This window comes from Saimiri boliviensis, chromosome 3, assembly GCF_048565385.1.
Source record: "Saimiri boliviensis isolate mSaiBol1 chromosome 3, mSaiBol1.pri, whole genome shotgun sequence".
NCBI lineage: Eukaryota > Metazoa > Chordata > Mammalia > Primates > Cebidae > Saimiri > Saimiri boliviensis.
In genome coordinates, this window is record NC_133451.1 from 117636669 (window position 1) to 117651976 (window position 15308).

At 39.9% G+C, this 15308-nt stretch overlaps 1 protein-coding gene across 1 annotated transcript in view; it reads left to right on the forward strand.

The window, feature by feature from the left end:
* The window catches only part of KLKB1 (kallikrein B1), a 28993-nt gene that overhangs the window by 12372 nt on the left and 1313 nt on the right, over positions 1-15308 (forward strand). The window contains exons 7-14 of the mRNA XM_010344362.2: positions 5028-5187; positions 5985-6094; positions 6249-6411; positions 6511-6623; positions 6778-6946; positions 9241-9416; positions 12933-13028; positions 15054-15193. Of these exons, the coding sequence (XP_010342664.1) occupies positions 5028-5187; positions 5985-6094; positions 6249-6411; positions 6511-6623; positions 6778-6946; positions 9241-9416; positions 12933-13028; positions 15054-15193 (1127 nt within the window). The remainder of the gene's footprint in view (positions 1-5027; positions 5188-5984; positions 6095-6248; positions 6412-6510; positions 6624-6777; positions 6947-9240; positions 9417-12932; positions 13029-15053; positions 15194-15308) is intronic.

Below are 15308 nucleotides of genomic sequence, written 5' to 3' on the forward strand. Positions count from 1 at the left end.
CTGACCCACAGGGCTCTTAACCTTAGGGAACAGCAGTGAGAGTCTTGCATGAGTCATAGCCTCAGGCTGTGGGGTTCTGAAAAAGAGCTACCATAGAGCTCATGCCCTGTCGTGAGAACCACTGAAGTGGAAAGGACAGTCTGGATCTCTGGCCTGCCTGTCACACAAGCATAACAGTCACTCTTGTTTAGCATATGAACAGAATATCGAATCCATTCCAGCCAGCCGTTTGTATTCTGATTCCCTGTTTCGACTGCTATAGCTTGTTTTAAATCTTTAATCTCTACAACAACCACTTAGGTTTTATCATTGGGTAGATAACTAGAGATGCCTTGGTTAGCGGAGAACTTAGGAGAGAGAGAGAAGGGGGTGCAGGATGTGAGGAGGCAATGAAGCACATTTCAAAGGTCCTATAGGGTTATTATTGCCTGAGACTTCTGCTCCTATATCAAAGAAATGGCTCAACGAAGAGGAAGAACTCTAGGGAACAGCAATGGTGATCTGTACTGGATTACATTGGTTTAGCTGACAATGGGGAGGGGTAACTCCTTTAGCAAAATGAATATATGGGATTGTAAGAAATGCCAAGTGCTGGTTGGGGTGGTCCATCCTTGCTCTTTAACATTCTATAGAGCATGGGACCAACTTTGGCAGAGAAGTTCTATTCTAAAAAGGACAAGATTTTCAGTTTATACTGGAATCTTTGTCAAACTCTTCTCAAAGTAATTTATTCCAGTTAACAGATATATATATATATATATATATATATATATATATATTTGTCTGAGAAAATTTGGGAAGGATAACGATACTTTTCTGAAGTGGAGAGTTGCCTCTGACTTGGCAAGTCTCCACAGAGCATAGCAAGGTAAGTGTCAAATGTAATAGTTTGAGGTGAAATTGACTTGGTTACATTAATAACTAGGTGGTCAGCAATAGAGCAAGCAAAGAAGAAGGAGTCATAGAATGGATGAAAGAGAGATTTTCCTTAGCTTTAGTATGGTGGGGTTTTCCCCTGGGACTATGGCTAATGACTCTGGAGGGGGCGGTGCTTTTTTGACTCGGATGTGATGGGTCCATCCTTTTTTCTGCTGTCTGGACTGCAGTTTCAGTAGTTAGGAGCACTAGGTAATGTCCTTCCCAGGTTGGTTCCAGGTTTTCCTTCTCTCCAGCTTTTGACAAGGACGTGGTCCCCAGGCTGATGTTGGTGTGCTGGAAACTCTAGGGGTGGCCCCTGTGCTAAAAGACCTCTAGTTCTGAGGGAAGGGAAAGTGGGAGATAAACCAAGTATATAATTTCAGAGAAACTGATTTTTTTTTTTTTATTTCAAGTGTAGGAACATCAGTAGCAGCATGTAGATAAGGCAATCCATGAAGCATCTCATAAGGGGATGGGCCTATGTCTTTTTGGGGAGCAGTTTGGACTCTTAACAGGGTGATAGGTCTTCTACTTTCCCTGACGAAGGTGGTACCAGGGAGGATGATATTTCCATATTATATCCAGTACCTGGGCTAATTTCTTCATGACATGCGCAGTGAAATGAGTCCTATTATCTGAATCAATGTTCTCTGTTAATCTAAACTTGGGTATCATATTTTCAACTCATGCCTTGACTACATTATTAGCAGTTGCGCTTGAAAAGGAAATAGCTCCTACCCAATGAGTAAGGTGACTACTATTACTAATAAATACGACCAATTGGAGGCATCTCTGTGTAATCAATCTGGATATTTTGGAATGGCCTTAAGCCTGAATTACTTCCCCCAAGGGTTAATTTTTTATAGCTTGTTCATTACTTTTCTTACATACTAAGCAACTGTCTGTAACCCATTTGGCCAGGGTATAAATTCCTAGGCACCCATAAACTCCGAGGACTGTGTCACACTGGCTTGGGGCCCCCAGTAGGGGGGTGTTCCTGTTCCTTGGCTCCCATAGCAGCTCTATGGATCATGCCTCTTTCTTCCCCTGAGAAGAGGGGCAAGGGAAGTTCTGAATATCTGTTTTCCATTGCCCTATTTCACATTGAAGTCCTTTTAAGGAAGGGTACTCAGGCTAGTAGTGAGCGGGCTTCTGGAGCGATTCCCAAGAGGCAGAGTTATAGGGAGGAGGGACAACAGGGATAGGAAAGGGTTTGGGACAGCAGCTGCTTTTTCCTGTTTTTGGTCCTTTCATTATTATTCTGGTATTTTAACACTAGGGCAAGGGGATTATTAGCGGGAATATTATTGTTGCTAGCTTTATCCTTTTTATCCCTTACCTTGGGGTATTTCCCATTTTGGGGGTAAGGCTTACCCCATTTTGGGTTAAGCAGGAGACCAGAGCAGGTGATCGGGATGAGTCAGGATGGAGCAGGGGACTGGGGAACAGATGTGAACGACTGATCAGAACTGGCGGGAAAGTTGTTTACCGAAACTAGAGGCAAGAGGGCACAGAGAACCAGGAAGTTAAACTTTAAAATGGAGAATTCAAGAAAAAGAGAGCTGAACATACTGACATACTGATTCTTTGAAGAGAAATGTGGAGTTCACTATATCTAACAAGGTGAAGGTCCATGAGCCAAGGAAAGCAGGTGCCCTCTAGAATCTGAAAAGGGCAAGGGAACAGTTTCCTTATGGAGCATCCTGGAGGAACAAAGCCCTGCTGATGTCTTGATTTTAGCACAGTAAGACCCATTTCATACTTCTAATCTCTACAACGGTAAGATGATACATCTGTGTTGTTTGTAACCACTACGTTTGTGGTTAGGCCCCTGTGACAGCAGTTATAGGAAACCAGTACAGTGATATTGTAGGGAAACTGTAAGGTCATTCCTTGGTTGTGTCCATATCTAGTGAAATGACTCTACCACGGGGAGGGAATAAAACTGTCGTTTCACACATAAAGTTAATTTCAATGGAATTACCCGGAAAACTGCCATGACATTCCACCTGATTTAGCATATCAGGATGTTAATGACAAGATGCTACTGAAACCAAATCCCTTCTAGTCAGTTCTCTGCAGTTCTGGGTGCTGGCTCTGTGCCTGGCGCTGTATTGGGTGCTGGGCTGGGATTTCCCTGTGTAAGATTGGGAAGATTGCTTACAAGGCATCTATTCGCCTGTCTTCTCTTTGCCACAGTACACCTTCTCTATAGTGTGTGCCAGGTGGATGGTTCACAGGAACTGGTGATTTAACTTTAACATTCATTTTATTTTTTTCTGGGAGAGTTTTTGAAGGATGCCAGGAGGCAGGACTCTGTGCCCAGCTGATTTTTGAATTTTTAGTAGAGATGGGGTTTCACCATGCTGGTTAGTCTGGTTTTGAACTCCTGACCTTGTGATCTGGCTGCCTGGGCTTCCCAAAGTGCTGGCATTACAGTTGTGAGCCACTGTGCCTGGCTACAGCCAGGATTTTTATCATTCTGTAAAGGCCATTTGATCAGATTAAATCATATGGGAACTCACTGCAGTTTAACAAGAAAGCAAGTACAGAGATTAGACATCCACGGTGCTCTCCCGGGTGTACACAGCAGACATGGCAGCCCAGAACCATGGTCTGAGCTTGTCTGTTCCACTGAGGGCTTCAATCTCTCTACAACCTTAACAACACTTGTTATTGCTTTTTTTATTATTGCCTTTCCAGGGAGTGTGAAGTGGTTTCTCATGGTGGTTTTGATATGCATTTCCCTAATGAGTAATAATGTGGAGTATTTTCTCATGTGCTTATTACCAATTTGAATGAATTCTTTGGGGAAATCTCTGTTTAAATCTTTTAGCCATTAAAAATAATTGGGTTATTTTGTTTTCATTGTTGAATTGTATGAGCTCTTTCTATACTCTGGATACTACACTCTTAGACCATATATTATTTGCAAAAATTTTCTGTGCACCTGCAGGTCATCTTTTCACTTTATTTATGGACTTCTTTGAAGCGCAGAAGTTTTTAAACTTGGTGAAATCCAGCCTGGCTTTATTCTTGCATGTGCTTTACCTAAAATGCCAAAACCTAATTCATGGTTATGAAGACTTTCGTTTAAAATTTGTTCTTAGAGGTTTATGGTTTTAGCTCTTACATTTAGATATTTGATGCATTTTGAATTAAATTTTGTATATAGTATAAAGAAGGAATCTAACTTAATTCTTGCATGTGGATATTCAGCTATTCCAGCACCATTTGTTGAAAAGACAGTTCTTTCTCCATTGAATTGTCTTGAAATCCTTTTCAAAAGTCAGTTGTCTATAATGTGAGTTTATTTTTGGACTGTCAGTTCTAACCCATTGATCTATATGTCTACCCTAACGCCAGTTACACACAGTCTTGATTACCATAACTCTGCAGAAAGTTTTGAACTCAGACAGTCTGAGTGCTTTAATTTTGTCCTTTTTCAAGATTAATTTGGTGATTCTGGATCTTTTGCATTTCCATATGAATTTTATGAAGGTTGTCAGTTTCTGCAACAAAAGGGAGCAGGATTTTGATAGAGTGCATTGAATCTGTAAACCAATGAATATCAACAGAATTATCTGTTATCAAATTTAGTAAACTGCATAAATGATGTGAACACAAATCAAACAAAACGGGATATAAGATTATATGAATATAATGATAATAAAAGTGGATTGTCTGTTGTTCTAATTTTAATGGGCACAGAGCATTTTTTTAATCTCTTCTTATTAAATAACTTTTTATAATGTTGAGGAAAATACAACAAAAAACCCTTACATTCCTAAGGCCTCAGAATCAGAGTAATATAAAGGAAACATAAATAAATACTGAGTAATGTAAACATTTAGCATTGGTGGATAATGAAGCTAGGAGCACAACTTTTATTTCTCTGACACAGGAATTTGCCCTTTGGAATTAGACCAACTTTGCCTTCCTCTAAATAGCAAACAAGTTTGCAGATACTTTAACAGACATGTTTTTACTTAAGATGTTTAGTACTATGAATGATACATAGTCACAATTTTCTTAATTATGATGACAAAATATAAGGAAATTTAGCATCATGTCGTTTCCTAAGGAACATCTGCTCTCTGAGTTCACAGGTTGCCACAGGGACATCTTCCAACATCTTGCGTTCTCAGATGTGGATGTTGCCAGGGTTCTCACTCCAGATCCTTTTGTGTGTAGGACCATCTGCACCTATCATCCCAACTGCTTCTTCTTTACCTTCTATACGAATGCATGGGAAACAGAGTCACAAAGGCGAGTATGCATGGGGGGCACTTGCTGCTTACCTTCATCACTTTTACGTTATCGTCTGAGTTTTAAAAAGTTTCATTCATTGTCCTCAAAACACTTGAACCTGCAGTTGAAGTTGGGACTTTTCTGCCAGGTGCAGATTAGTTAAGAGATTAGCAGACTTCTCTGCCTACCTTCTTTTACTTTAAAACAAATGTTACCATTGAACCAGTGAAGCATAGCCATGAGAAAAAAGAAGGATCTGATGCCTTTGAATGAAGGTTCAAAACATGATCTTGATGTTTTGCATTAGCTTGGAGTAAAAGCCATTCGCTGGCAGGGTATCCCTTAGGCTTGCTGGCTCTTCTCTTTGTTTCAGAAACTAGAGCTCCATTTCTTCTGATCAAGGCTCTGACCCACTCTCCTTATCTCAGATAACCCACCCTCTTCTACACACAGCCTGGAGCCAAGAGAAGGGTATCTAGTTATGTAATATCATCGGCAGCATAAACTCCCCGAATTTCCTTCTTTGATGCTTTTTGTTGTTGTTGTTGTTGTTTTCCAGTTAGAAGGCAGAACTTCATTACTGTCCTCTTTTCAGGTTGTCTGTGCCTATCAGTTTTCTCCAGAGGGAGATGAGGCTTGATTTACATTTAATCTCTGCAATTTATTAGAATCCTGTAGTCTGATTTACTTTGAAGAGAGTTTCCCAGAAGAATAAAATTTGCTGAGTTGCTTTTTGAGTGTGAGCTGCTTTTGTGTTTGTCTAATGCCACTAATGCAAATTTCTTTCTTTCTCTCTTGCTTTTTTTTTTTAATAGAAATGTTTGTTTTCTTAAAACATCTGAAAACGGCACACCAAGTTCCTCTACTCCTCAAGAAAACACCATATCTGGATATAGCCTCTTAACCTGCAAAAGAACTTTGCCTGGTAATGTGATTCGATAATAATATAAAATGTAACATATTTCATGACTTTTAACAGCAACAATGATGAAAGAATCCTTAAGGTAACAGAAACTTGTGGAAATGTTGTTCATTGCTTTTCTCATTTGATATGTTTTTATGTTTATAATTGACCACAGAACCCTGCCATTCTAAAATTTACCCAGGAGTTGACTTTGGAGGAGAAGAATTGAATGTGACTTTCGTTAAAGGAGTGAATGTTTGCCAAGAGACTTGTACAAAGATGATTCGCTGTCAGTTTTTCACTTATTCTTTACTCCCGGAAGACTGTAAGGAAGAGAAGTGAGGGAAATTTTATTTTTCAAAGACAATTGAGATGATCACTTCATATTATTTCTCCCTCTGTGAAGGCTTACTCTTTCTACTGTTCATTTTATCTAGGTGCAAGTGTTCCTTAAGATTATCTTTGGATGGTTCTCCAACTAGGATTACGTATGGGACACAAAGGAGCTCTGGTTACTCTTTGAGATTGTGTACAACTGGGGACAGCTCTGGTGAGTAACGTTGCTTTTTCGTGGAATTGTAAGGATGTCTGTCATGTTGATAGCTTGCTTAGTCTTATGGAATTATGTGTCTTGTTCTTTTTGGGTTGGAAGGGACTGTGATTCACTTTTAATTCCAACCTCATCATCAACACTGTCTTTTCAGTCTGCACAACCAGAACAAACGCACGCATTGTTGGAGGAACCAACTCTTCTTTGGGAGAGTGGCCCTGGCAGGTGAGCCTGCAGGTGAAGCTGACAGCTCAGAGGCACCAGTGTGGAGGATCACTCATAGGGCACCAGTGGGTCGTCACCGCTGCCCACTGCTTTGATGGGTAAGTGTTGGATGCACCTAATCCAGAGTCTTATCTTGACTTTTCATTTTCAAGGATCTATGATCAGCTGCTCCATCATCCTGTGACTTTGCAAACAGAGACGTGTTAAAGCAGGGATGGTTTTCACACCATTTAATTAGCAGGGTCCAAGCACTGACCATCTGACCCATCAGAAAAGCGTGTGGTCTCTGTACAGGACTGATGCCCCTGGGTGGGTATTCTCCCACAGAAAGAGAAGCAAAGTCAATACCCAGCTTCTCCAACCCATCACCCACCACCAATCCCTGGTGTGTTCTTCAAACAGTTATGTGTCAGGCCCATAGAAATTTTACTTTTTGTTCTTTGATTCCTAAATATACTAAGTAATAATAATTTTTAAAAGTGAGAGTTTTGTACTCTGTATATTTCAATGTATATAATTTGATATATTTCTATTTTATTTGTCAAAGAGATATGTTAGGGTTTTTATGAGTTAAAACACTGAGGCTTTGGAATTAGACAGAGCTTGGCTTGAGTGACAGCTTTGCTGCTCATCAGAGGTGCAACCCTACGAGACTTGCAAATCTCTCTGAGCTTTATTTTATCTCAAATGTGATAATAATAGTCCCTAATTTGTAAGGTTATTGGAAGGATAAAGTGACACATTTAAAATGGTTAGTATTGTATGTAGAACATGAACACTACTCAAAAAATATAAACTATGATTACTATATTCAATAATAAATGTAGAAATGGACAAAACATATGAAAAAGCAGAAGAAATACTAGAAGACACTTGATCTTTCTCAAAAACAAACACAAGTATCTTTGTTTTAGTGAAATTAATGCATAGGAGCTATGTACTAGGGTTGAATATATTGCCACCCAAATCTAGCAGTCAGTGGTACACGTGGTGGAGCCAGACCCCGCCACCTTGTCATCGCACAGGAGCTGGCATGTGGTTTTATGGTGGTTGACCTGGAAGAAAAGGCCCAAGATAGGAAATAGTGGGTCTCTTTTTTACTGAGTACCCTACAATTTGGGACCAATAATTGTCATTCCTGAAGGCTCAGCTTTGTGAGTTTATTAGAGATTTAACTGAAAACAAAAAGGCCCCTTTGCACCTGATATCGCCATTATTTGTTTCTAAATTCTGTGCCCACCTGTCTTGCATCACTTGGTGATGATAAAGATTTCCAGATCTTTGTATGGAGTGAGGCTTTGCTTTAGGTCATAATTTTGGATATACTTAGTATACATTCATCTTTTAAACAATCAATTTAAATTTTCATACTTTCCAAAATATAGAGTTATTTTATTTTATTTATTTATTTATTTTGAGCTGGAGTCTCACTCAGTTGTCCAGACTGCAGTGCAGTGGCGTGATCTTGGCTCACTGCAGCCTCTGCCTCCCAGGTTCAAGTGATTCTCCTGCCTCAGCCTCCGGAGTAGCTGGGATTATAGATATGCACTACCACACCTGGCTACTTTTTGTATTTTTAGTAGAGACAGGATTTCACCACCATGTTGGTCAGGCTGGTCTCGATCTCCTGACCTCAAGTGATCTACCCACCTCTGCCTCCCAAAGTGCTGGGATTATAGGTGTAAGCTACGACACCCAGCCATATAGAAATATTTTAAACAACACTAAAGTCCTTCTACTCTACCCAATTCGAAGAGCATTAGAAGATCAGTCTGACTTCTTGATAGTTCTGAATTTTTTTCTTTTCTTTTTTTTTTTTTTTTTTGAGGCAGGGTCTTGCTCTGTCACCAGGTGCCAGGCTGGAGTGCAGTGGCGCAATCCCAGCTCACTGCAAACTCTGCCTCCCGGGTTCAAGCAATTCTCCTGCCTCAGCCTCCCGAGTAGCTGGGACTTCAGGCATGCACCACCACACCCAGCTAATTTTAGCATTTTTTAGGAGAGGTGGGGTTTCACCATGGATAGTTCTGAATTTTAACGAAGCCATTCGGTTCAGTTTTGTTGAACTGAGCTTAATTTTCCTGTGATAAATTGCTGGTCTCTTCCCACTACAGTGTCTCTCAAAAACGAGGCAACAACATTCTTGTGATCTCACTTGCACTAAGCATGATATAATTACATAAATGTACACTTTTCAGTTTTTTAAATAGAATCTTCAGAGATTCTCTACTGCTGCTATTGGTGATGACAAATTACTGGAAGGGGGAATTAGGTAGGAAAACATATGTCCTATGTAGTATTTCCTTCCCAGTTTTCTTTGAAAGACAGTGACAGGAGAACAGTATAGCAGGAAGGACTTCCCAGTGTCAAATGGGTATTTATGCTTCTCTCCTAGGCTGCCCTTACCGGATATTTGGCGCATTTATAGTGGCATTTTAAGTCTGTCAGACATTACAAAAGAAACACCTTTTTCACAAATAAAAGAGATTATTCTTCACCAAAACTATAAAATCTCAGAAGAGCATCATGATATTGCCTTAATCAAACTCGAGGCTCCTTTGAATTACACTGGTATGTAGCATATGTAAGAAGAAGGTGGATGGTGGGATGGTCCTGGTTTACCCTTTCATATCAGTTTGAACAAGAGGACAGATCTAGAGACTGTCGTTATTTTCTGACTGCTGGAGTTGAGGGAAAGGTGAGGGTTGCATGGGAAGTGAAGACCCTGCAGGTGGCCATGAAATCTCTTCTACTTAAAGAGCAAGAAATGTGAATTCGTTCTTTCAGGGAGGAATACAGCTGCATGCAGGTTATTGAAATAATGGGTGTAGGAAATCTGGGCTTCCTTTGATAAGAGAGCATGATGGTCACTGCTTTGGGCTTAGGGATATTAGAGAAGTGTGAGGGCAGGTGGGACCAGATATCAACTTCCAGGTGTAATTTGGGTAGGAAAGAGACTGATGCAGAAAGAAGCCCAGGAAAGGCTAGAGGATCGTAATCAGAGGTGCTGCCTCTGGAGGTTCATTGCTCCCAGGAGCTGAATGCCCACTGCATCTAATAACATTTATTTTATTTTATTTTATTTTTTTTGAGAAAGAAAAAAAGAATAATAAAAAGAATAAAGAAGAGGAAGAAAGAGAAAGAGGAAGAGGGAGAGAGGATGGGGGTATTGCTTTGTTGCCCGGGCTAGAATGCAATCTAAATATGGGTATGCCTATAATTGTCCTTAATAATGGAGACATGAAAGAAAATGAGGGAAGAGAATAACAAACAAGAAGCCAACCAACATTTCGTTTAAACTTCTAAGTTGATATGATATGGTACTGATAAGAGTGTTTATTTTGTATATTTAAAGTGGAGAGTTCTATAAATGTTAATTACGTTTACTTGTTCCAGATCTGAGTTCAAGTCCTGGATATCGTTGTTAATTTTCTGTCTCATTGATCTGTCTAATATTAATGTTGAAATCTCCCACTATTATTGTGTGGGAGTCTAAGTCTCTTTATTAGTCTTATATGTCTGGGTATTCCTGTATTGGGTGCATATACATTTAGGATCTTCAGCTCTTCTTGTTGTTGCATTGATCCTTTTATCTTTATATAATATCCTTCTTTGCTTCTTTTGATCTTTGTTGCTTTAACAACTATTTTATCAGAGGCAAAAATTGTAAATTCTGCTTTTTATTTATTTATTTTAGCTCTCTCTTTGGTTGGTAAATCTTTCTCCATCCCTTGTTTTGAGTCTTTGTGTATCCTTGAGTGTGAGATGGGTCTGGATGCAGCATACTGATGGGTTTTAGTTTTTTATCTAAATTGTCTGTCTGTCTTTGGATTGGGGGATTTAGTCAATTTAAATTTAGAATTAACAATGATATATGTGAGTTTAATACTGCCATTATTATTAGCTGGCTATTTTGTCCATTAGTTGATGTAAATTCTTCATTATATTGATCCTCTTTTTGGTATTTTTTAGAAAGGCTGATACTGTTTATTCCTTTCTATGTGTAGTGGTTCTTTCAGAAGCTCTTGTAAAGCAGGCCTGGTGGTGATGAAATCTCTGAGTGCTTGCTTGTTCACAAAAAACTTTACTTTTCCTTCACTTATGAAGCTTAGCTTGGCTGGATGTGAAATTCTGGGTTGAAAGTTCTTTTCTTTAAGGATGTTGAATATTGGTCCCCACTCTTTTTTCTGGCTTGTAGGGTTTCTGCTGAGAGATCTGCTGCAAGTCTGATAGGCTTCCCTTTGTGGGTAACCTGACCTTTCTCTCTGGCTGCCCTTAGTATTTTCTCCTTCATTTCAACCCGGGTAAATCTGACGATTATGTGCCTTGGAGTTGCTCTTCTTGAGGAATATCTTTGTGGTGTTCTCTGTATTACCTGGAGTTGAATATTATCTTGCCTTACTAGGTTGGGAAAATTTTCCTGAATAATATCCTGAAGCGTATTTTCCAGCTTGGATTCATTCTCTTCGTCACATTCAGGTACACCTATCAAGCGTAGATTAGGTCTTTTCACATAGTCCCATATTTCTTGGAGACTTTGCTCGTTCCTTTTTATCCTTTTTTCTCTAATCTTGTCTTCTTGTTTTATTTCATTGAGTTGGTCTTCGACCTCTGATATCCTTTCTTCTGCTTGATCAATTAGGCTGTTAAACCTTGTGCATACTTCAGGAAGTTCTCCTATTGTGTTTTTCAGCTCCATCAATTCACTTATATTCCCCTCTAAATTGTGTATTCTTGTTAACATTTCATCAAACCTTTTTTCAAAGTTCTTAGTTTCTCTGGATTGTGTTAGAACAAGTTCTTTTAATTCACAGAAGTTTCTCATTATCCACATTTTGAAGCCTGCTTCTGTAATTGGAACACACTCGTTCTCCATCAAGCCTTGTTCCGTTGCTGATCAGGAACTGGGATCCCCTGCTGAGGGAGAGGCGTTCTGATCTTGGGCATTCTCAGCCTTTTTTGGCTGTTTTCTTCCCTTCGTTGTAGATTTATCCATGTGGTCTTTATAATTACCGTCTTTGTAATTGGGTTTCTGAGTGGACGTCCAACCCTTTGTAATTGGGTTTCTGAGTGGACGTCCCAGCAACCCACTGCGACTAAATCAGCGGTGTTAAGATTGATGGTGCTTTTCTGACTCTGCACCAGGAACCGACGCTCCGAGGCGCCGGCAAAACCGCCTCACCGGTCACAAGAGTCGCACTGGCGACCCGTGGGGCTCCTCCACTGGGAATCTCCTGGTGCGTGAGCAGCAAGAATTCATGTGAAGGTGTGGCGTCCTCTCCTTCTTTGCGCTTTCACTGGGAGCTACAATCCCGAGCTGCTAGTGATCAGCCATCTTGGATCTCTCTCTGCATCTAATAACATTAATGGCCAGCCATGGTGGCCCACACCTGTAATCCCAACACTTTGGGATGCCCACGTGGGAGGAATGCTTGAGGCCAGGAGTTTGAGACCAGCCTGGGCAACACAGTGAGATCCTGTCTCCACATAAAATTAGAAAAAAAAAAAAAATTAACTGGGTATGGTCGTGTGCACCTGTAGTCCCCACTAGTCAAGAGGCTGAGGCAAGAGGATCACTTGAGTCCGGAGGTCAAGACTGTAGTGAGCCAAGATCGTGCCACTACACACAGACAATTATGTGACAACTTGGGCAAGTTGCTTTACCTCTTCACACCTCTAATTTCCTCGTCTGTAAAATGAGGATGCTAGTTTCTTCCTGGGTTTGTTATAATAATTAATACAATAAAGCACTTAATGCCTGAAGCAGTGAAGACACTCTGCTATGACTATTAAGGCTAGCACACACAGAGTAAGATGCAGGAACTTCCGCATGCTTTTGACTGTAGATTTAGGTTCTGAGTTTTAAAAACTGAATTCAGGAAGTCGCAACACCAAAAATGTCATGTGAAAAATGGTGGTGACAAATTTTCTTGAGTCATTAGCCTTAGAAGTTCAGCAGAAAGCAAAAGCGTTCTTCTTAGTGCTGCTCTATAGACAGAGAAGACAGAAAAAGAAAAAGATGTGTTTTTTAAAGTCTGTATCCATAACTTTATTTGACCAAACTCTAATTTAAAAATTATGTTTCAGAATTCCAAAAACCAGTATGCCTACCTTCCAAAGGTGACACAAATACAGTTTATAGTAACTGCTGGATAACCGGATGGGGCTTCTCAAAGGAAAAAGGTACAGCATGATGCTTTAAATGTTGCTTCTAGAGCAGGTCTTACATGTTGAAGTACATGGAGTGGGTCGTTTTAATCGGCTTCTGTCTAAAATTATATCTAAATTCTTAATCTTTCCTACCTATTTATTCCCAAATATTTATTCAGTTATTTGTTTATTTATTTATTTATTTTGAGACGGAGTTTCGCTCTTGTTACCCAGGCTGGAGTGCAATAGAGCGATCTCGGCTCACCGCAACCACCGCCTCCTGGGTTCAGGCAATTCTCCTGCCTCAGCCTCCTGAGTAGCTGGGATTACAGGCACGTGCCACCATGCCCAGCTAATTTTTTGTATTTTTAGTAGAGACGGGGTTTCACCATGTTGACCAGGATGGTCTCGATCTCTTGACCTTGTGATCCACCTGCCTCGGCCTCCCATAGTGCTGGGATTACAGGCATGACCACCGTGCCCCACCCCAGTTATTATTATTTTTTTAATGTATTTTTGCTTTGGCTTGAAAAACATTTTTTAGGAGACTTTTAAGCATCTGACTTCATTATAAAGATCAGGTGCTTCACTTTGCATGAAGGGTTGGTCCATCTAGGGCTGACAGGCCTGGGCAAGCCCATTCCGTCCTCAGTGTTAATGGCGTTCCCATCTCCCAAAACTACGTTCTCCCTTGATGCTAACGGCCAGGAGCACGGGCAGCTGTGCCATCTCTCTTTGTGGCCAGTTCATCTTTTTTTCCCATGTGCCCTTCCTTCCATCCGAGGAAGCCTGTGAACCACTTCCCTAGTAATGGTTTTAAACGTTGAAATAAAATATCGAGGATCACAGAGAAAACCAAGTGAAGTGAAGTGCAAGATAGTTACCACAATACTTTTAAAGAGTGATATAGTAATGTATATATATACCTTGTTAGAAGTCTACTGCATAGCAAGTTATTTTAATACCAGCCGTATTTTTGAAATAGTGGTGAGCATAAATGGCATTTTCACTTATCTGCCACAACTGAAATGTGATGTGAAACGATCTGTGATTTGTTGATTGGTCGTCTGTTGATGGCGAAGTCATAGGTAGCACTAAGACTGCTCTGTTTCTACATTCCTACTGAATGGGGAGACAGGCTTCCTTTGGTGGTTGGTGAAATTGAATACTTTTTCTCTACTCAAATTTATAAACCATGTGAATTCCTTCTGTAAACCTTAGGCTTACCATTCCTGTTTATGGGTGTTTGGAGTGTTCCAATTGCCCTTGAACTTTTTAGGAAACAGACCAATCTCCCTTTCCAAAATTACGTTCCTAATAGACACTATGGAGAGTGATATTTGTAAAGAGAGTCATTCTTTACAAAAGAGGGTAGCTTGCCAAACTTTCCATCTTTCCTGATTCAGTCCATTTCCAAGTAATTCACTTTTTTGATTTTTTATGGGTAATTTGAGACAAGAAGAAATGAAAAGTCATCTTAACTAAGCAATGAAAGCTCCCAACGTATAGCCAAGGGAAACCCGAACATGAGCAGCATTTAAATGATCTGTAAATTAATGGTTCTCCAAGGGAAATGCTCACGTGCATTTACTCAAAAAACAAAATACCCCTCAGTTGCCAAAGGCTGGAGGGTTTTTTCAGAAATGATATAGTCTTAAATTATAATTTTGAATATATAAAACAAAAAAATGAAAAGTAAGAACTTCAAGACTTTTGGATTGTTGTAGGTGATAAATATAAAATGGGATTTCTGGGGGACTGATACTGAGATGAGGGGGGTGCCAAAAACGTGGAAGGAGGGTCTCTGGTAGCCCAGGGTGCTGGGTGTGTCCCAGTATCACACAGGCAATAAGGGAACAGCACAGGGTGCCTTTTCTCTCTCTCTTTTCCTCTGTGTGTGTGTGTGTGTGTAACACTACCTTCCCAATTTTTACAATTGTTTTAAAAGATATAGCACTTATGAAAAGTGCACCGCTCTGATTCACTTTAAAACTTATTTCCATATTGACTATTTATCATGTTTCCTCCCTCTGAAGTTGTATGTTGGTTACTTCACAGGTGAAATCCAAAGTATTCTACAAAAGGTAAATATTCCTTTGGTGACAAATGAAGAATGTCAGAAAAGATATCAAGATCATAAAATAACCAAACAGATGGTCTGCGCTGGCTATAAAGAAGGGGGGAAAGATGCTTGCAAGGTAATGCATGAGATTATAAAAACACAATAGGCTGCCTGAGAAAATTCATTTCAAAATAGATTTTCCAATAGCATAATTTATTACGGTTTTTAAAAAATCCAGAGAAAAGTGATTG